At 51.0% G+C, this 22500-nt stretch overlaps 2 protein-coding genes across 2 annotated transcripts in view; one reads left to right on the plus strand and one right to left on the minus strand.

The window, feature by feature from the left end:
- Positions 1 to 857: 857 nt before the first annotated feature.
- LOC311328656 (wings apart-like protein homolog) lies at positions 858 to 12979 on the minus strand (the record flags this gene model as incomplete). The annotated part of the gene is made up of 9 exons (XM_084462602.1): positions 12848 to 12979; positions 11534 to 12033; positions 7882 to 8662; positions 6896 to 7224; positions 6653 to 6777; positions 5145 to 5243; positions 4131 to 4292; positions 1665 to 1801; positions 858 to 1004 (listed from the first exon to the last, which is right to left on the minus strand). Coding segments are annotated over exons 2-9 (2258 nt in total), but the record flags the coding sequence as incomplete, so codon positions are not given.
- A 1823-nt stretch (positions 12980 to 14802) lies between these two features.
- Positions 14803 to 22500, plus strand: part of btbd16 (BTB (POZ) domain containing 16) — a gene marked incomplete at both ends in the record, with an annotated part of 9446 nt that continues 1748 nt past the window's right edge. The window contains 8 exons of the mRNA XM_084462603.1: positions 14803 to 14820; positions 15313 to 15469; positions 17926 to 18051; positions 19602 to 19713; positions 21026 to 21095; positions 21377 to 21507; positions 21591 to 21710; positions 21984 to 22075. Of these exons, the coding sequence (XP_084318729.1) occupies positions 14803 to 14820; positions 15313 to 15469; positions 17926 to 18051; positions 19602 to 19713; positions 21026 to 21095; positions 21377 to 21507; positions 21591 to 21710; positions 21984 to 22075 (826 nt within the window). The remainder of the gene's footprint in view (positions 14821 to 15312; positions 15470 to 17925; positions 18052 to 19601; positions 19714 to 21025; positions 21096 to 21376; positions 21508 to 21590; positions 21711 to 21983; positions 22076 to 22500) is intronic.

The following is a 22500-nucleotide window of genomic DNA, read 5'->3' on the forward strand; positions in this document are numbered from 1 at the left end:
TACAGGGTTTTTTCCTGCATAGAGGATTTTTTGGCGCCCCCCAAAAGAGATTTTAGTCAGAGCCAAAGGAAAATCACCAGTGCCAAAATGCTAAAAAAAAAATAAAGAATAAAAATAGCAATTCAAATCCTCTCCAAATGTGTTTGATGTGTTTCAAGTGCAGCCCATGCCTCTTTCTTGCATTGTCCATGGATTGGTCCACCTAGTAATCATGATAATTAATAGATTGGTTATCAGTAAAGTCACACTGAAATTAAAAAAGCATTCTGTCCCATTTTGGTTCACATAATTGGTCATAGTGTTCACCTATTCAATGATGTATGCCAAAAAAATTACAAAATTCTACTTTTGTTGTAATCTTATACCAAAATATATAATTTCTTACTTCCTGGAAAACGGTAGGTCACGTGCAATGACGACGACAGGTACCTTAGATTTTAGGCCAATAATCTCACGACATCCACCCGTCAATCAACGCTATCCTTCTATCGAATCTGTCTAAAGTTCTTAAAACCCGCCCACTTGTCAATGTTCCAATCAACTTCCTCTAAACATATGTCCCACCCTCATAAGCTTGTTTGCGTCGGAAATACATCAAACTACGGAAGTTAGATGATCTCAAACGTCCGTTTCAGTGCGACTAAGCATTTTGTCTTCATATCCATTTTGTGTCATGTCAGGAGATTTCCCGCGATTGTGAAAAGTGAGCTCAGCCAGAATGACAGCAAAGAATACAGACCTATACTCTGCATTAAACATAGGTTTCCCAAAACATTGTGTGCACATCACCCCCCAAAGACCCCTTTTGAGGCAGGAAAACCCCTGCTGTAATGTAAAATGTCAATGTAATGGAGTACAGCAGCGTGTCCCCCGGAGGGTGCAGTTTCCTCACCGGGTGCTGGGGGGCGTCGTTGAGCGTTTTGAAGACCTGTGCCACTTTGCCCGCTGCCCGCAGGTGCATCCGGAAGCTGGGCATGGCGCACCTGGTGGCCAGGCTGATTATACTGCAGGAGAAAACACACACACACACATCTGACCTACTGACAAACCCTGGAAAAGTGTGTGTGTTTACCTAAGGCAGTGTGTGTGTTAAGGGGCTGTGTGTGTGTGTGTGTGTGTGTGTGTGTGTGTGTGTGCGCGCCCCCCTCACCTAAGGCAGCGTGTTGAAGAGGTGTGTGTGTGTGTGTGTGTGCGTGTGGTGTGTGTGTGTGTGCGCGCGCTCCCCTCACCTAAGGCAGCGTGTTGAAGGGGTGTGTGTGTGTGTGTGTGTGTGTGTGTGCGCCCCCCTAACCTAAGGCAGCGTGTTGAAGGGATGTGTGTGTGTGTGTGTGTGTGCGTCCCTCACCTAAGGCAGCGTGTGTGTGTGTGTGTGTGTGTGTGTGCGTCCCTCACCTAAGGCAGCGTGTGTGTGTGTGTGTGTGTGTGTGTGCGTCCCTCACCTAAGGCTGCGTGTGTTGAAGGGTGTATGTGTGTGTGTGCGTGTGTGTGTCCCTCACCTAAGGCAGCGTGTTGAAGGGGTGTGTGTGTGTGTGTGTGTGTGTGTGTGTGTGTTGAGTGGTGTGTGTGTGTGTGTGTGTGTGTGTGTGTGCGCGTCCCTCACCTAAGGCAGCGTGTTGTAGGGGTGTGTGTGTGTGTGTGTGTGTGTGTGTGTGCGCCCCCCTCACCTAAGGCAGCGTGTGTTGAGGGGCTGGCCACTCTTCAGCCCGGTGGCCAGGTACTCAAAGTCGTCGGTGAACTCCTGGTTCTCCCCGAACTCCACCACGTCGTTGAAGTGCTTCACGTGCTGGACTACCGTGTATAACTGCATGGGTGGGAGGAACACAGAGACGCATGTTAGGAACACAGCGGCGCATGTTAGGAACACAGCGCCGCATGTTAGGAACACAGTGACGCATGTTAGGAACACAGTGACGCATGTTAGGAACACAGCGCCGCATGTTAGGAACACAGAGACGCATGTTAGGAACACAGCGGCGCATGTTAGGAACACAGCGACGCATGTTAGGAACGCAGCGACGCATGTTAGGAACACAGTGACGCATGTTAGGAACACAGAGACGCATGTTAGGAACACAGAGACGCATGTTAGGAACACAGTGACGCATGTTAGGAACACAGAGACGCATGTTAGGAACACAGAGACGCATGTTAGGAACACAGAGACGCATGTTAGGAACACAGAGACGCATGTTAGGAACACAGAGACGCATGTTAGGAACACAGTGACGCATGTTAGGAACACAGAGACGCATGTTAGGAACACAGAGACGCATGTTAGGAACACAGTGACGCATGTTAGGAACACAGAGACGCATGTTAGGAACACAGAGACGCATGTTAGGAACACAGCGACGCATGTTAGACGCAGCGACGCATGTTAGGAACACAGCGACGCATGTTAGGAACACAGCGACGCATGTTAGACGCAGCGACGCATGTTAGGAACACAGCGGCGCATGTTAGGAACACAGCGGCGCATGTTAGGAACGCAGCGACGCATGTTAGGAACGCAGCGACGCATGTTAGGAACACAGCGATGCATGTTAGGAACACAGAGACGCATGTTAGGAACACAGAGACGCATGTTAGGAACGCAGCGGCGCATGTTAGGAACGCAGCGACGCATGTTAGGAACACAGTGACGCATGTTAGGAACACAGAGGCGCATGTTAGGAACACAGCGACGCATGTTAGGAACACAGCGCGAATGTTAGGAACGCAGCGACGCATGTTAGGAACACAGCGACGCATGTTAGGAACACAGAGACGCATGTTAGGAACGCAGCGACGCATGTTAGGAACGGAGCGACGCATGTTAGGAACGGAGCGACGCATGTTAGGAACACAGCGACGCATGTTAGGAACACAGAGACGCATGTTAGGCGCAGCGATGCGTCACCTGCACCAGCCAGGAAATAAAACCTGCCGCATAAACCACACAACGGAAACATCAAAACGCACCCTGCGATATCTGGGTTTGCACACGGCACATTTAGAGCAACAACAATCTGTGAGGAGAGAGAGAAGAACCATCGGTCCTCAGAAGGCACCCATTAGAAAAATCTGTTGGTGCGCGACAGCCCTCAGCGACACTTTTTTTTCCTCAAAAAGTGTCACCCATGACGTCAAAAGTGTCGAGCGACGGTTTTAAAAGTGTCGAGCGACGAAGCATAAATTGGGCTTTAGTCCTTAGCTTGGTCTGAGGCGCCACCAGGAGCCCCTGGTCGGAGGGTTGGGGTTAGGGTTAGGGTTAACCCCAGGGACCGGCTGGACGAGCACAGGTGGATGAGGTCGCAATGTTGAGATTGCCTTGCTAGCGCTCTAATGCACCTCTCCTACGCCACAGGATATTAAAAATCCAAACGATTCTGAAATTGGGTTGCATCACGCACATAAGGAGAATCTTAAGAGATTTTCTTCTTGTGAATCTTAAACAAGCACGGACTACAAGATTTAAAAAGTTTAAGATTGGATTTGTAGACCCCTCACATTACAAGATAATCTGGGCCGGTCATCGGTAACGTTCTAGACCAGATTTCTCCTCCGACTCTTGGGAAGGGTGAACCGGGATTAAATCGGCCCAAAAATCCTGTAGCGTGAGCCCGGCATAAGCCAGCGTGAACGCCATGTATGAGTGAGCGTTGGCAGGGAGCCAAACCCCTAGCTAATATAAAAACCGGCTAATGGAAGTACAGGTGGGGTTTAACGATGTGCAGCGTCTATTTCATTCCGGTAGTGTCGTCAGACGGGCAGCCGGCCCTCTCTGCTGCTAGAGGCCTGGTAGGCCGTGGGGGTGTAGCTGCTTAGTAAACACGCTACAGCCCTGATCACTGCTCCACAGGTAAACAATGCAGTCTGAACATACTGCAGATGCGTAAAGCGTCGTGCTCTGACGCCCTTCGGCACAATGGAAAACGCAGGGTGATAAAGCTCGACTGTTGGAAGTGAACTGACTCGTTCTCCCTGGTGCTCTGGGCCTAGGCGCGGTGCGCGACGCCGGTCGTTAAGATACGCAAAATGGCTCCCGCTGGACCGAGGGCTGGAAAGGGATTTGTTTTATCGGTTGACGTTAGGGGCTGGAGGTTATTGGCTAACTGGCGGACGAGCTTCACCGATTGGTCGGAACTCACCTCCTTGTGCTCTTTTCTGCATTTCAGTGCGGTGACGATGTCCTGATAGGGCTCCGTTGGGATGGTCACCGATTTGATGACCTTGGGGGGAGGGGGCGGGGCTTTGAACAGCCCGTCGTCTTTATGGGAGTTGGTGTCTTTGCTGGGACCTGACAGGCTGGCCTGGAGGAGGGAGAAAGAGGGGGGGGAGGGAGGAGAGAGGGAGGAGAGAGGGAGGAAGGAGAGAGAGAAAATAACCACCTGGTCTCGTTGCGCAGCTCTGCTGGTGATTCAACAAGCTGAAGCTCGGCCAAAGATCCTCTGCCTCCTTACATAACGCACGCACGCACGCACACATATATATATATACATACACGCACACACACATATATATATATACATACACGCACGCACACATATATATATATACATACACGCACACACACGCAAACAAACTCCCACGCGGACAGACATTTCCTGATGGCGCACAGCCCTTCATACACATGCAGTTACAGGACGCGGCGAAACATGACTGACATCGTCTGCGTACGCCGGCGAGATGCGCCGACGCCGCCTTGAGCCTCGATGCATTTTTAACGAGCTTGTGAATCCCAGAATGACGCTTTGTGAACGACAGCTCAGACTTAGAGGCCCTCAGGGACTAATGGACAAGTCCTGTATGAGGGAGAGACGGCGCTAGGGAGGACAGGAGAGGGGGGGAGGAGAGGAGAGGGGTGAGAAGAGACAGATGAGCTGAGCTGAGCTGAGCAGAGAGAGAGAGAGAGAGAGAGAGAGAGAGAGAGAGAGAGAGAGAGGGAGAGGGAGAGGGAGAGGGAGAGGGAGAGGGAGAGGGAGAGGGAGAGGGAGAGGGAGAGAGAGTGAGACAGAGAGAGAGAGAGACAGAGAGAGAGGGAGGGAGAGGGAGACAGAGAGGGAGAGAGAGGATCCTGCAGAAGGTTCCGTGGTATATAACACTAGCGAATCTATGACTCACATGGTGATATTGTGTATGGAGTGTGGGTGTGCGTTTCTTACCGGAGCCGTGGTCTGTGTCCGGGCCAGGGGCAGCGGCGGTAGCTCCTCTGTCTCTGGTCTGTTCCAGTGTCTGGCGTTGTACACAGCTTTAGTAGGAGACTGCAGGGGAGAGAAACACCAACACCACATCGGTCAGTCTGCGACGCCGACATGCTAACGTAGCGCCATGAGAGTGAGCCCAGGGGCTGCATCACTATCATCTACAGACTGAAGTTTGAGCGAGGAGGGGTGAGAGAGAGAGAGAGAGAGAAGGGGGGGTGGGTACAGGCAAATAGAGGGGGTAAGAGGAAAAAAAAGAGACGCAAAAAAGGATTAAACAGAGAGGTGAGAGGAGGCGGAGTGGAGTTGGAGAGAGAAGCGAGGATCAAACAGTTGGGGAGACGGCTGGCTAGCAGTCCGGTCCTCTCCACAGGACAGACGAGAGAGAGAGAGAGAGAGAGAGAGAGAGAGAGAGAGAGAGAGAGAGAGAGAGAGAGAGAGAGAGAGAGAGAGAGAGAGATTGTGCTCAGCAAACTGACTGAGGCACCTGTGGTCAGACACGCTACTTCACAGCAGGCTAACTAACACACTCTACTCTAATCATATCAACACAGACGAGGTGTGTGTCAGATCTGTGTGTGTGTGTGTGTGTAGGTGTGTGTGCGCGCGTAGGTGTGTGTGTGTAGGTGTGTGTGTGTGTGTGCGTGTAGGTGTGTGTGTGTGTGTGTGTGTGTGTGTGTGTGTGTGCGCGCCCGAGGCCCTCTCCCACCTTCCCACCCAGAGCACTCTCTCTGAGTCATAATAAAAACGGCGTTTTTACGGCTGCTGAATACCGAGCCATTTTCAAGGGCTATTGTGTTTCTAACGAGTTCGGCTCTCCCGTTATATGAGCTAGTGACACTCAGTTGATTAGCGCTAAGCTGCGGTCTCCCCCCAGACAGGCACCCCCCCACACACAGGCACCCCCCCACACAGGCACCCCCCCAGACAGGCACCCCCCCAGACAGGCACCCTGGCACCACGCCTCCCGCTGCAGGCAAACCCAACACAGCACCACTTCAATACGCAGGTCGTCTTCACTTAAGCTATCATCACTGCGCTCGCAAGCCATTCAATCTGACCCAGGCCAGACCCTGCAGCCCAGAAGGACTAAACCGCTCCAGCTAAGAGATACGAGTCCCGCTTAACTTGGGGGGGGGGGAGGCTGGGGACATTAGCGCTTGGATAAATAAAAGATGAGAAGCCAAAGACTAAGCCCTCCCATGAACTTCATCCCTTCACTCGGTGTTTCATCAATAATCTAAAAGGCCTGCCGTGGCCGAGCACACTAGGAGATGCTGCCCGGGGTTCTAGCAGCTGCTGAAGTGCACTTCAGAGTATGCCAGTGAACTTCTGAGTCTACTAGGATGCTGCTGTGCTCCATAGGGAGCCTTGCGCCAACAAATACTTGAGGTGTTACATAGCGGCCGACCGACTGGACGTGGACTGGCGAGCGGAGCGCCGCGCCCCTCCCCCCCCGCCGCCCTCACCTTCTTAGGGGCGCTGAAGATCCGGCGGTTCTGCGAGAGGTTCTCCGGCGGCTTCTCGCCCTGCGGCCTCCGGTGGACCTGGGACGCGGCCGGGGACGTCTCCTCCTCGAGGAACTCCAGGACGTCTGCGTGGGAACACGGTCGCAAGAGCGTTGGACGAATTCTCTACGTCGAGGGGGGGGGGGGGGAAGGCCGGAGTGTGTGTGTGTGTGTGTGTGCGCGTGGCGTGTCTGCGTCCCTGACCTGGCCTGAGGCACTGCGTTGGGCTCTGCTCCGCCTCCTCTCTGGCCCAGCTCTCCTGGCTCTCGCTCGGCGGGGGGCTGGACTCCATCGACGCCATCGCGCCCGCCCTCTTGGCCTTCCTCCTCGCCTTGGAGTCGTCCTCCTCCTCCTCCTCGTCCTCGCTGTCGCTCTCGCTCATGTCGTCGAAGCCGAAGTACTTGATCTTGTACTTGGAGGGCCCGGCGGCGTCGGGGTCTCCCGCCCCTTCCTCCAGGGGCGCCTCGTTCTCCTCAAAACCAAAGAAGTCCAGCTTGGTGTCCTTCTTTGACTTGCTCTGGGTAGGCTTGGACCTAGGATCACCAGGACAGAGAGAGAGAGAGAGAGAGAGAGAGAGAGAGAGAGAGAGAGAGAGAAAGAGAGGGAGAGGGAGAGGGAGAGGGAGAGGGAGAGGGAGAGGGAGAGGGAGAGGGAGAGGGAGAGGGAGAGGGAGAGGGAGAGAGACAGAGAGAGAGAGAGAGAGAGGGAGAGGGAGAGGGAGAGGGAGAGGGAGAGAGACAGAGAGAGAGAGAGAGGGAGAGGGAGAGGGAGAGGGAGAGGGAGAGGGAGAGGGAGGGAGAAAGAGAGAGAGAGAGAGAGAGAGAGAGAGAGAGAGGGAGGGAGGGAGAGAGAGAGAGAGAGAGGGAGGGAGGGAGGGAGGGAGGGAGGGAGAGATAGGGAGAGAGAGAGAGAGAGGGAGGGAGGGAGAGAGAGAGAGGGAGGGAGGGAGAGAGATAGGGAGGGAGGGAGAGAGAGAGAGAGAGAGAGAGAGAGGGAGAGAGAGAGGGAGGGGGAGAGAGAGAGGGAGAGAGAGAGAGAGAGAAAGAGAGACGAAAGGAAAGGAAAGGAAAGGAGGGGAATAGAATAGGAGGGAGGGAGAGTGAGACGGTCAGTATCTTGGCACCTCATTAAACGGTGTAAACATGGCTGCTACATTAGCTGTTGGGTGTACTCCGCGCGTCTGTCTCCACCTGGCGGGTTTGGCGGCGGGCGCCGTCTCCGTCTTCTTCCTCAGGCGGCCCGCCTCCCCCAGGTCTCCCGGGGCGACGGTCACCGTGGTGTTGGCGGAGGCGCTGGCCAGGTCGTCCATACTGCGGTCCAGTGAGCCCTGGATGGTGACGTTGCACACGGACACGCACGACGGATGCAGCACAGTGAAGTCTCTCGTTCTGCCGCGACCCGACGGCTTGGCCGGTTCTGTACTGCTGGGCTTGACCGGGCCGGCTGCGGCGCCGGTACCGGTATTGTCCTTGCCCTGCTTGTTGGGCCGGCGGTAGGTCCGGCAGTTGGAGGTTCTGAGGACAGACTGGGAGTGGTCCGAGGGCTCGCTGGGCTCCTCCAGGTCCCCCTGGCCGACCTCCTCGCTCCCGCTGGGGGTGTGCTCTGGAGCGGGCGGCTTCTCTTCCCTCCCCAGCCCCAACCCCAACCCCAACCCCAGCCCTGGCCCCCGGTCCCGGCCTGGCCCCCGGTCCCGGCCTAGCCCCAGGCCGTAGCCCCCCGCCGCTCGCCCCGACCCCGCCGAGGAGGCCCAGAGCATGGAGGGCGGGTTCCTGGGGGGCTCGGGGGTGGGGGAGGTGGAGCGGAGACCCATGACGGCGTCCCAGGGGTCGTAGGCCTCTTTGGCCTCCGTCTTCAGGGTGGTGGTCTGGGCCAGCGGCTTCTTGTCACTCTCAGAGGCGTTCCTGTACCAGGAGTAGCTGTGCTGCTTGTCGGAGCCATCGGCCTTACTGGACCAGCTCTGTTGGGACGCATCTGGGGGAACAACAGGTGACAGAAACATGTTACACACACAAATATGCAGGAAATAAAGATGGTGGATGTACTACTGATATAAGAAGGCATAAATATGGTCGTGAGCTAGAAATATGGCCAGCGAACCATGAAAGCTTCAATTATAACGCATCACGTCAGCAATCAGACACCTTTTTCAGGCACAATTTCAGGCTGTTGAGGGGTTCTCCTGTGGCTCGCCTTTTTCGTGTGTAATGCCGGGCTCAGATTACAGGATTTTTTTGGGGCCGATTTATCCCCGATTCACCCCTCCTGACAATCGGAGGAGAAATCTGGTCTGGAACGTTGGTCGGGGCCGATGACCGGCCCAGATGATCTTGTAATGTGAGGGGTTTACAGATCCAATCTTATACCTCCCGATCAGCTCGCAGACCCATCGGGGCGGCCCCGATAATATCGAACATGTTTGATATTTAAGATTATTACGTCCCGACTTTACAAGCGAGACCAGTGGTTCGTTGCTCCCTCGGGCACGATAAGATCCTGTAGTGTGTGATGAGCCGTTATTTTCAAATCTTGCTTGTTTGAGATGCGCAAGAAGAATATCTGTTAAGATTCTCCTCATGTGCGTGATGTAACCCGATTTAGAAATTGGTTAGGATTTTAAATATCCTGTAGTGTGAGCCCGGTATTAGACGGAGGGGGTAGTGCCAGGTGCACATTACGCAGTCTCTTGTCGGTCTTGTCAGTCTGGCTATCTTTTCCTGTCTGTCCTCTGCGTTGGCTGAGCTGACCCAGAGCTGAACTGACCGGATGGCTTCGTACAGCAACCGCAGCTCTTAAATAATTAGCCAGATTAAGGGGCAAAGCCAGAGTACTCAGCTTGATGAATCCTTAGCGAGCTTCAATAAGGATTGCCATCGCTCTGACAGCCAGGGCCAGTTGGGAAAGTTTCCGACAACTCTACCCGTATTGATCTCTCCCGTCAGACACAATTCACCCACACAGTTCCATAAGATAATTTAGGAGGACGACTGAATTGGTTTTGGAGGGTATCCCATCTTCCGGGCTTGTTTTGGAAGCGCTGCGTCTGCATGTACCCATTGCTAAATGTGACCGTGATTAATACGTTGAGATTTCACAACGAGACCCGTCAGCCTAACCCTCTCTCGGAGTCAGCCTACTGATGAATCATCCCGAGAATCATCCCGAGAATCACTACGCTGAAGAGGAGGGATTTGAAGGTTTACATACGGGATAATTGCAGCTTAAAGACATTAAACGCCTAAATGCTTTTGTCCTGTTACTTAGCACAACATCACCTAAGTGCCTAGCTTATTCTGAGCGTTTTGAGCACAGCTGAGAAACAAGCCCTTTTCAACAAGGCTCTGTAGCAGGCTGTGTGGGGCTCCACTGATCTGAATGACAGCCATAGAGGACACTGAGCAGCACGTATGGAGGCTGCTGTCGTGTGTGTAAACACGGCCACAGCCCTGCCGCATATGGAGCTGACCCATAACTCCAGCCCCTCAGTCAACTGCAGCCTCCGTGTCTGCTTAGCGCTTAGCAATGCTGAATATCCTCCCTGGCCAAGCAAGCACCGCCTAACACAAAGGCCCCCGGCCCCGATAATGATGCCGCATCTGTCAAACCAACCCATTACACGTCAGTGTTTAAGGATAATGAACAGCACACATCTCCCGGGTGGGTGTTTTGGATGAGTTCTACCCAAACCACCGACTAGGATGACAGTTTAGACTCCCTCCCCCCACCCCCACCCCCTCACCCAACTCCTGGGACCCCCTCTTGGACAGCCAAGCAGGGATGAGGAGCCAGATGAGACAGGCCTACCTTCCACTCTGTTCCAGGATCTCAGACATCATGAGAACCAAGTCCAATGCCAGTCAGTCACGGACAGCAGCGTTTATTACGTGCAGACAGAGAAGAGTTTTGACAAACTTTTTGGCATCTGGTGTTTGTGCCGTCATGTGGTTGGAAAATGATGGGCTGGAAGTACAGTAACAGATGCCCCATTTCCACCTAACCCAAAAAATACCTACTCAACTCAACTTGCTAATCAGAATTAATTTATTGCCATGTAGTTTTTCCACATAGCCTACTAAAAATATACACCATATACACCATATCCGGAGATGTTGAAAAACTACATGGCAATATACAAATTCTGATTCGTGAAGCACAGGACCGAGTCTAACGTTTATCTTACCTTACTGTGATGGCACATTTGCAGGCAAGCCATGGAGGCATACAATGCTGGTGGTGATGGGAACAACGGCGTGACGGTGTTAAAGTAATGACTCTGTGAATACAGGGTGGACACCCGAACGCCGAGTAACACCGTTAACACCGTTAACCGCGACAAGCCTAGTGGAAAGCGCAGTGAAGAAAAGTAACACCAGTAGAGTTGAATCAAGCTGAGCCGGTAGAATGCAGTGGGGCTTTAGTCCAGTTTCATAACTACGCGAAAGACTCACGTAGGCCAACTGATTTACCCGAAACCTATGATATCATAGAACTTGTGATTATATTAGCCCGGTGTGAGATTGGAGAAAGTGATCCAGGGTATCCCAGCTGAGTATAAATCTACAGTCAGAGCTCATCCCATTCCCATCAATGTCCTCACAAATAGCCAAACTTCCACTTTCACTAATAGAAAATCCATCTAACTCACTGAATAAGATCATGGTTTGGCAGACCTGACACACGTCATGAAATGCAGCTGCCCCAACCGCAGGCAAAACTCAACAGACTGTTGCAGTATAATAACCAGACGATTATTGAATTCAGGCATTACGACATCAAGAAAACTAGAGAAAATGGAGAAGGCAAACAGAGGAAATGATCACAGGTCACAATGAGACTCGCTCATACCAGTTGTGGACGTGTTGAAGAACCGAGCGGTGTCCACCATCACCCTCAGCTGACTCCTGTCACTGCCCAGGCCGGAGGCTCCTCTGTTGGAGACCGGGGTCAGCACACTGGCCTGCTGACTGGTTCTGCTGCTGGACGCCTCCAGGCTGAGGCATGGTCTCTCTGCCTGGGGCGGTTCTGCCGAGGCCGGTTTGGAGGGGGAGGCCTTGGCCTGGCTCCTGGAGGAGACGGGCTTGGACTCCTCATCACTGTCAAACCCAAACGGGTCCTCTGAGCTGTCGTCGGACAGTCTGGGCCTCTTGGGAAGCTCGGTCACCTCAGCCTTGGTCAGAGAACGCTTGGAGTTCACCTTGGCCTTGTACGTGGTCTCACCCCATTTGGTGCTGAGCGTGGCTCTCTTGTTGGACAGGACCTCGTCAAACTTGGACGTCCCCTCTCCTCCCTTTCGGCTGTAGGTTTTACCAAATCTGGATGTCATTGTGGCGTCTGTTTCATATTCTCTGAGGAGGGGGGAACACGTTTTAAGCTTGCACAGGCACTGAAGACACAAATGGACATGACTCTAGACAAAAATGGACATGCTCAGAATACAAATGTGATAAATGTTGACCTAAAGTTACATTCCCAAGGCAATACAATAGATTATCAACTAAAAACATGAGCTAGAAACGGTAGATATACGAAAAACAAGCCTAGTTTTCATGTTTATAGTCCAATGTGCTGTAAATCTCTCATTCTCATACAAAGCTCATAACAAAACATTACGTTTTGTTAAATAAACTCTTAAAACATGCTTAGTCACATAAGCTAGCTAGCAACTAAGGGTTAGTATTTCCAACCATTGCATGTCACGTTAACGTCAGCTAGCAGCTAGCACGCACAGTTAGTTTGCTAGCTAGCCCAGTTCGCTAGCTAAGGTTAGCGGTTAGCCTACGCAGGCTAGCTCAAAGACAGGCTAACAAAGTGGGAAACAGTGGCAGTATAAATATCAAAAAATAATATCAAATCATATCCAGTAACGTTGAATAATCTGTAACGTTAGTTGTGATTTAAACCCTCGATAGCTAACGCGAGGTTTGGGCTAATGTGATGCTAGGCTAGCTAGTATGCTAGCAGTTAGTAGCTAGCTCAATTAGCTTCAACTATTGCTAGCTACCACGAATTCCAAATCAGGTGAAAATGATTGACTATTACAATTCGGACCAACTCTGAAATGTTCCTGGGCATGATTAGCAAGGGAAGGTTTATCTTAAACATAGATATTTAGGTAGCTAGTGAATCCCAACCCACTTGCTTACCTGGTTTGTTACTTACTGGGTTGTGAAAATGCCGGACTGGACAACAACAAGCCTGGGCCTCGCGCTCGAGCTCCCTAAACACAGCCCAACGGCTCCCAAATACACCCAATTAAAGCCTCTACTAACTATAATAACTCGTCAATTCTAGTATTAAAGATAATTATTGTTTAATTCCTCTGAAGGGAGATTTATTCCTTTTGTCCAGCTGTAATAAACTCGATTGTCTGTTGAGCGGAAGACTGCCATTGAGTTCCCTTCACTACCAACGGCTTCACCTCGCCGCGAGCGCGCTCTCGTCCAATCCGAGACGAGGACCTTGGGATGTGACGCTGTACTCGCGCACGGTGAGACAGCATCGTTCGTTTTGATTGGTAGACGCACAAGGAGGTCGAACAGGAGAGTTTTAAAGATTTATTGGGACTACCGAAGTGTCTGGAATAAATTGTCAAGTTCTGGTTAGGGAATGTGAAAATACGTCACACGTATTTAAATAAAACTCAAATAAAACGAACTGAACATTTTAGAAACCAGGCCAGGTCAAGCCTGGCTTATGTGCGTTGGCTGGCTTGTTTCTGTGCGGGACTGGTAGGACTGTAATGTCTGATGTCTAGAAAGTACATTTCCTTGAGAAAATGTGAGGTGGGCTAGCTGCTGCAGCTGTATGTAACAGCTACTGCTAGAACTACTACGGACCAGGCAATCTCCATGCACCCACCGGCGAAGACCGTGCGTCTCTAGCCCAATCAGGGGCTGAGTTGTGGGGTCTGTGGCGTGGATAGTGGCATGGGGGTGAGACTCCGCCCCCTCAGGTCAGAGCTGGTCGAGGACAGTGTACCCCTCTCCGGGCCACCTACCCGCCCGCACCGGTGAAGACCATGTGTCTCTAGTCCACTCAGGGGCTGAGTTGTGGGACCGTGGCGTGGATAGTGGCGTGGGGGTGAGACTCCGCCCCCTCAGGTAGGAGCTGGTCGAGGACAGTGTACCCCTCTCCGGGCCACCTACCTGACTCAACCGGTGAAGACCGTGTGTCTCTAGCCCACTCAGGGGCTGAGTTGTGGGGCTCGTGGCGTGGATAGTGGCGTGCTGGTTAGTAATAGCTTTAGCCCAGTCGGATTCTTTAGCTAAGGGCTGCTTAAATGCCGTGGTGATGAGCGGTTGTTGAGCAGGAGGTTTTTCAAGCTCTTCAGCTCCTCCGCTAGCCATGTCTACCGCTGGCAGCGCCTGACTAGTGTGGATTGAACATGCGCCCTACGCGACCAGGTCACCTACATCCTTTTTTGTTTTATTATTTTTTATAAACCTATCCGCGGACCACGTGCGAACCGTAGAGAGATTTTCTGTAACTAGATGTCAGAACCATCTAGCCTAGATCTGCACCCCCCCCCCCCTCTCTTGTCCTCCCATCGTTTCTTTCCATTCTCTCCTTCCTCATCTCTTCTTTCTCTTCCTCTTCTGTCATTTAAAAAAATATATATATTATTATTATTTTTAGACCTGTCACTTCTTTAATCCAGTCTCCTGCCGTAGAAGCGCAGCATCAGAGATCAGACCTGGGCTTGTTTAATGTTTTGATGTTCTGGGACCACGGCCTCTTGTGGTAGCAACATAGAACTGCAGGTCAACAACTGGCGGAGAAAGGGAGTAAGCGACAAATAGGCATTCCCTCTTCATGCTGCGTCAGCTTACAGCCAACGCACAAAAAGAAAAAAGGTGTCTTTGCTTGCCGGGGTCCAGAGCTTTGAATCCGGACTGGAGTGTATGGAGTTGACAAGAAATTGTGTCTGATAAGTGTAGATATTATTTTATTGCTATCTACTGTTGACAAAACCCTTCTAAATGGAGGAAATTAAATGGTTATTCTGAAACGCAGAGCCCAGACAATATACTTATCCGAAATTCAAATACGACCGGCTGTAGCCTTGTCAAACATAATATAAGGCAATAGTGAAAAACATTCCACTGTCTGTCAGCATGGAACACTCAAGACACGTAAAAGTTGGGAATCCAATTCCCCGTAATAATATACACTATGACGTAATAATATACACTATGATGTAATAATAAACACTATGACGCGGCCAAGATTTATGATAGAGTGAGACGGGGGATTCTTGTCGCGGCTGTTCAAGGGTGTGTCTCGTTTTACTCTGTCCTCCCGTGGGCTATGATGATGGAATGGGGCAAGCCTACGAATGCGGCCTCAATAATCAGAAATAATTTACCACAGAAGACCATGTAAGTCCGATGACTTTCTGAATGACCTGCCATGAGCTATAGAACAGCTTCTTGTCAGTAATATCACCCCCTGCTGTCTACAGGTCAGTGATGAAATCCCCCGTCAAATCAATCGATGACCACGCACCTGTAGAGGTAGATACAGTGAAAGACACTTGTTGGCAGTGCTCCCCAAAATGTCATTATCCCAATGTGTCTGATAAAAGCCGGGTTGTGGGGACCTTAATCGATAATGTCCATGTCCAGTTGTCTGTCTTGCCAACTGCCCGTCGACGGAGACAAGCAGGACACACCAACCGCTGGCCGCTGCTTGACCCGCTGGGCGGCGACCTACTCGGTCTGGCACAGGCAGAGAGAGCCGTGAGAGTTGGCATCAACACATCTCTTAGGACCATAATGACAGGTGTGTAGTGTGTGTGTGTGTGTGCGTGTGTGTGTATGACATTGTGCGCGTTTGTGGCCCTGCTATTCTTGGTTTCAACCCTGCATCCGTTCAAGAGCAAAGTGATTTAATAAACCAGACGCTTTCTACACGCCACAATGGGCTCTGGAGGCCTAATGACCTCAGTTCCAACATCAGAGCTGTTCAAATCCAAGATGAGAATCCAAGATGGAGGCTGCTCTAAACTGCAGGCTAGGTTGGCAGACAGCCTGGGTTCCTCTAGGAGACTCCTTCTCTTTTTATTTCTCCTCCTCCTCCTCCTCCTCCTCCTCCTCCTCCTCCTCCTCCTCCTCCTCTTCCTCCTCTTATGTTGCCACAGACACTCTAAGCCTGGAACAAATCAGTCCCTGGCATGCTGGGGCTCCTGTGTGCCAGGGTTGCCAGCATGTCACCCCCACTGCCCCGGTCTCAGCCAAGAGCTCTGGCTGTGCCCCACTGTGTCGAGAGGGGTGCTAGCCGCCGCCGGTGCCAAACACGCCAACCTGGTGTTGTGAAGCTGGCAAAGTTATGGTGGAGTAGATTGGCACCTGGAGAGATCTGACAGCAGACAGGGTCCAACGAGATTGGCACCGGCACAGAGGCTGGCACCGCCATCTTAGACACAATTAGGCCTTTGACATCCTGTGCGCATCACTGGCAGAGGAGAGGAGAGAGTCAGTCAGTTGTGAATGAAGCGTCGCAGAGTAATAGAAATGTTTATGAAAGCTTTAAATGCTCCATAAAGTGAACAGATGGGTTTGTAAAATGTTAGTTTAAACCCAGACCAGGCCAGTTTATACAGGATCGCCCAAGACATCACAATAACTCTCAAGTCCTCATCATTTAGGCGCTATTTGAAACATTACAAGGGGCAGAAAACTGATGCCACGATGTGTGATTTCTGTGCGATTTATAGCCTAGATGTTCAACTTAATGTCCACAAATGTCCACCAACCATTTTACCATGTGTTCTAGACTGTATATCTCTGTGTGTTATCTTAACCTTCTGAACCTTCTGCCTCCACCTCCGACCCCCACCCTCCCTCCGTCTGCTGCCCAGCTGACTGGCCAGTGCGGGTGAACGACGAGACACCGGCACCCCTACCACGGCTTAGCCTCCCACCGGGCCCTGGGGTGGCCCCTCGCCCCCAACGCTGGTAGGCTGCCAGGAACCCACAGGGGGCACCATCGACAGCCAGACAGAGAGAGAGACAGACAGAGAGAGAGACAGACAGAGGGGGATGGGAGACAGACAGGCAGAGAGAGAGACAGACAGAGAGGGATGGGAGACAGACAGGCAGAGAGAGAGACAGACAGACAGACAGACAGACAGACAGGCAGACAGACAGGCAGACAGACAGACAGAGAGAGAGACAGACAGAGGGGGATGGGAGACAGACAGGAAGAGAGAGAGACAGACAGACAGACAGACAGACAGACAGACAGACAGACAGACAGACAGACAGACAGACAGACAGAGGGAGGGAGGGAGGGAGGGAGCGTTGGGGGAGGGTTTGAAAGGGTGGGTTCAGAGGGCAGGGGAGGACCAGACAGGCAGACAGACAGACAGGCAGACAGACAGACAGAGAGAGAGACAGACAGAGGGGGATGGGAGACAGACAGGAAGAGAGAGAGACAGACAGACAGACAGACAGACAGACAGACAGACAGACAGACAGACAGACAGACAGACAGAGGGAGGGAGGGAGGGAGGGTGGGTGGGGGAGGGTTTGAAAGGGTGGGGTCAGAGGGCGGGGGAGGACCAGACAGTTGGGCCCATCTCTCCCCCCCCCCACCCCGGGCCTGATGCCAGCCACATGCTAGCAGTATGGAGCAGGGCGTGGGGCCATGCTGGAACAGCGTGGTGGTTCATTTGGTCAGTCTTTGTCAGGAGGACAATGGGCCGCCAGCACGGGTCAGAACCACCTGTAGAGCCAGAGAGATGGACCTGCTGGGAGTATTCTCTCTGGACTGGAGGGGGGTGGGGAGGGGGGGGGGGGTTGGGACGAAAGGGAGGGGGAGAGAGAGGGGTAAATAGTGGCCCCTCTCGGAGGATGATGGCTCTGAATTGTTGTGTTCAAATGGGTGGACACTCACCTTGGGAATGAGTGGTTGGAGTCGCACAAAGGATTGTGATTGTCGTTTTTTTTGGGTGTAGACCTGCAAGTCTGTAATTAAGTCAATTCAAAGTGTATGTGTGTGTGTGTGTGTGTGTGTGTGTGTGTGTGTGTGTGCGTGCATGTGTGCAGTCCACCAGTTCATCCAAGCCAAGCCAGTCCAGAGGACCTATTTTATCTCCGATCTCGCAGAGTGGTCCACAACAATCAACCAGGTTGTTCTCTTCTGTCTCGCCAATTTATGCTCCGACGCTTATCTGTAATTACTGTTGTAGCCCACAGTAATATAACCGTGTGTGTGTGTGTGTGTGTGTGTGTCAGATGTGGTGTTGGAGTGTATGGGTAGCCAGTGGGAGTTGCACTGTCCTCAGCTCATCAAGTCAGGCATCCTGTCTGACCTGTACATGGCTGCTAGGCAACAGAGGACCAAGCACCAGGAGAGAACAGGTGTGACATTTTAACGAGTCCCTCCCTAATTCCTGCATCTTTCAGTCGAAGACTCGTTCTAGACTCGCTAAAAGATGTTTATCAAATGTATACCATTCTACAGTTTAGTAGTAGTGTTTAATGGTAGAATACTAATTTAAATTGCTTCTATACTTAGAGTACTAGAGTATTACCACATTCATGCTGTCTCTTTACCACCTCACTGACCATAGCTGGTTGAGGAGAGTGTGGTTTGATCTGGTTTGACCTGGCTCACTAACAGGTCCGCCAAATCATTGTTGTCCCCCACCCGGCGACAGCTGAAGGGGGAGGACTTAAAGACACCCGGAGTTTGTGCGTGCCTCCGTCAATTAGTCAATTAGTCAATTAGTCAGTCCCACCGTAGCACCAGAATCCACAATTCAATAGATTTTTCCATTGACAAGTACATTTTGATTTTAACATAAAACTATGCTTGGTGTCTCAGTATAGTGTAGTATAGTACAGTATAGTACAATATAGTAGTTTACTTGGGATACCACATACTTTCAACATCCGCAGAGAGCAGAGCTTGAGGTGTTTAGTAGCGCTAGGTATGTTGGTATTTCAAAATTCATAATACACCATACATGTGCCTGGACTTGTTTGCCTACTAAATGGAGACATTGAGCTTTGGAAATCCAGCCACGGGCTTGTCATACACCAGTTACACATTAGAATCAGAATTCCTTTCATTAGAAAAGCCCACTCCACTTAAACATTCATCAACTGTACATCCTGATCACATGCATCATGGGTGGGGGACGACAGGTTCACTGTGCACTTGCTGTTTAGGCAAAATCCAGAGCAAATTAGTTAGGAATGAAGTCCTATTATATGTTGTATAGAGATGGTGCTGAAGAGAGACTGGTCTATGTTGTATAGAGATGGTGCTGAAGAGAGACTGGTTTGCGTCCGTTCCTTCTGCGGAAGCAGGAGTGATGATTAGACTCCAACACATTGATGTTTTCCTTCTTCAGACAATCAACTGAAAAACTGGGCCTGATTCTGTGTTGTCACATGCTGTTGTTTCTCACTGAGTGTCTATGCCTGCTCATGTCTTTGTACTTGTGTGTGTGTTTGTGTTTGTGTGTGTGTGTGTGTGTGTGTGTGTGTGTGTGTGTGTGTGTGTGTGTGAGTGTGTGTGTGTGTGTGTGTGTGTGTGTGTGTGTGTGTGTGTGTTGCAGGCAATGGCAGGAGTGTGTACAGCAGGCACAAACAGTGCGCGGGGAAACTCACTGTCCCTCTCGTCCTCCAGCTGTCAATCAAAGACCACACCGTCACCAAAGACTGTACACAAACCCCTCCTCTAGATCACTGACAATTGTTCTTGAAGTTAATTTGAATGACAAAGGAGGAGTTTTTTCTCAGGGTCCAGGAATGATGCAATTTCCTCCAACTCCTGTCTCCTCTCCTCTCTCTTCTTTCCTGCCTCCTGCCTCCAATCCTAAATTGTGTCACCTTCCTCACATCCTCTCTACCTCGTTTCCTACGTTCACTTCCTACCCCTTGTCCCTTGTCGCCATCCGCAGCTCTGTCCTATGCCCTCAGGACCATGTGTGACGCGGAGGCGTGTCCAGAGCACTGGGGCGTGGGGGTTCTCTCTGCCGCCGCCCTGCTGGGCCTCACACAGCTCTTCCAGAGGTGAGACAAGACACTTCCCATATCATTCAGCCTAGGGCTGGGCTTAAAAAATCGATTCATCGATTCTGAATCAAATGATTCAGAATCGATTCATGAATCCCAAAATCGATCTTTTATTTAATGAATGAATGAATAAATGAAGGTATGAATAGTTCATTAATTCATTCAATGATTCATTCATTCATTTTTGGAAATCAGTATTGATACCCAGCCCTAGTATTGATGTGTTGCATAACTTGGCAGTCATGTAATTAAGGTTACAGCTAAAAAAAACAGGTTTTAGTAACACTAACCGAATCGATATTGAATCGAATCGAATCGTGATAATCGATTCTGAACATTGTGAATCGGAATCGAATCTTGCAATTCGACTCGATACCCAGCCCTAATTCAGCCCTCTCCTCACTCACTGGCCAGCAGAACCAGTGGGAAGCTGATTGTGCTGACGAAACTCAGCCAAGATACGTGATCCTACAGTATCTACACTCTCTCTCTCTCTCTCTTTCTCTCTCTCTCTCTCTCCATCACGCTCTCTGTCTTTCTCTCTCCATCACTCTCTCTCTTTCTCTCTCTCTCTCTCTCCATCACTCTCTCTCTTTCTCTCTCCATCACGCTCTCTGTCTTTCTCTCTCCATCACTCTCTCTCTTTCTCTCTCCATCACTCTCTCTCTCTCTCTCTCTCTCTCACTCACTCTCTCTCTCTCCGTCTCTCTCTCTCTCCCTCCAGTAAGTCAAGGCTAATGGTGAGTAGCGGGGATGAAGTAACAGGGATGAACTTCTTCGCCTGTGTCAATTTATGTCACATTAATCATGTGATATTCAGATCCCACGGTTCCAGAGCGCACGCCCACACGCGTCTCCAGGGGGCGCTCTAGTTCGCTCTGCTGGAGCCGCTGTGACTCACCTCTATGGGATTGGGTGGGGTAGTGATGATGATAATGATGATGATGATGATGATGATGATGATGAATCTCTGTCAAGCTTGGCTGTAATTCCTCAGTCCTGGAATGTGCTGTAAGACAGCTGATGTGTGACATCAATTGTGTGTGTGTGTGTGTGTGTGTGTGTGTGTCTGTGTGTGTGTGTGTGTGTGTGTGTGTGTGTGTGTGTGTGTGTGTGTGTGAGTAAGTCAGCTGAGACAACAAACCAGGGCTTTTGGGCCTTAACCACTAATCCCTAAGCTTAAGCTTCACAGGCTAAGATGATCTTCTGATGACAGATGAGGTGTCTGTCTGACCAAGACGATTGGTTGGTTCTGTTTGATTGACAGGCGTTGAACTGAGATGATTGGCTGGATGTGTTTGATTGACAGGTGTCTGACCGAAATGATTGGCCAGATCAGTCCCTCCACCGTGTGTGACTTCCACCGTGTCTCCTGCGAGGTGTGACGGGCATTCTGGGAAAGAGAGGGGGGTGCAGTGATCTTATAAACAAAGGGAAGTGGGCTGAGTTTCCCAGAGGCATCGTAGCGCTGTGATGAACGCCGTAGTTTACGATGAACGTAGCGCTACGATGCCTCTGGGAAACGCAGCCCTGAACTTTAACTTACGAAGAGAAGTGAACATTAACTTTTAGCGTTTGTGATAATAATGAATTCCAGTAGAGGGAGCTATACACTAGCAAACTGTATGTGTGTGTGTTTGTGTGTGTGTGTGCGTTCCAGTACCAGGAGACCAGTCTCCAGAGAGCATGTGAGGTCTGGTTAGAGCTCTACCTGGTGACCGAGCTCACTGGTTCCGTCTGCCTGAGAGACCTGCCCTTTGACCTGCTCCACCGGACCCTACGCTCCCCCAGGTACCCGTCACACAGTAGCACCGCTCCAGGTAGCCGTCAGCGCCGCCCAGGTGGTCTAAATCAGGCGCCTCCTCCCTCTCCAGGGTGTTTGCAGGCTGTGAGTACCAGCTGCTGAAGACGGTGCTCTACTGGGTGTTCCTGCAGTTCAACCCTGGGGTCCAGATCCTGCCCGCCCACAGAGCCATCATCAGCTTCTTCACCAGGTAGCACCGGGGTCATAGGTCACACAACACAGGCAGCACGGCGTCAATGGATTGGATGATAGTTTCTCTCTCTGTCTCTGATTGTTCTGTGTCTGTCTGCCCCCCCCCCTCTCTCTCTCTCTCTCTCTCTTCTCCCTCTCTCTCTCTCTCTCTCTCTCTCTCTCTCTCTCTCTCTCTCTCTTCTCCCTCTCTTTCTCTATGTCTCTGCCTCTCTCTCTCTTCTCCCTCTCTCTCTCTCTTCTCCCTCTCTTTCTCTATGTCTCTCACTCCCAGTTGGCCGAGGGCTGGTACATTCTTGGAACAGCGGGAAGGACAGAAGTTTATTCCTCTTATCCAGGCCCTGCGTTTGCATGGCATCACTGAACGTGAGTGGCAACACAGACTCTCTAGACTCAATATGTGACTGACTGACTGACTGACTGACTACATCACCTTGGCGACCCCAGACATCCCATAATAATAATAATAAGAAGAAGACTTTATTTGTATGGCAGCTTTCATACTTATGCAGCGAGAGAGTTGTTCATAGTAGAGCAGACAGATTTAACCCTTGACTCTGATGAAGATGTGCGAACATCGAAACGTTAGTCTGCGTCTTGACTGTCTGTGTGCTCCAGTTAATCCCTCCCTGTTCTGCAGCCTAATGTAATATGGTCTTGATAAAGAGCATGAAGAACAGCTGTTCTCTCTCTCTGTCATACTGAGCCCAGACACATGCATTAGGTCTGGCTCAAGCAGACTCACTCCCTGATTAAGAACAATCTATGGTCTTCAGATCATAACAGCCGGA

The sequence above is a fragment of the Borostomias antarcticus genome (genome assembly GCF_949987555.1).
Source record: "Borostomias antarcticus genome assembly, contig: scaffold_401, whole genome shotgun sequence".
In the NCBI taxonomy this organism is placed as follows: domain Eukaryota; kingdom Metazoa; phylum Chordata; class Actinopteri; order Stomiiformes; family Stomiidae; genus Borostomias; species Borostomias antarcticus.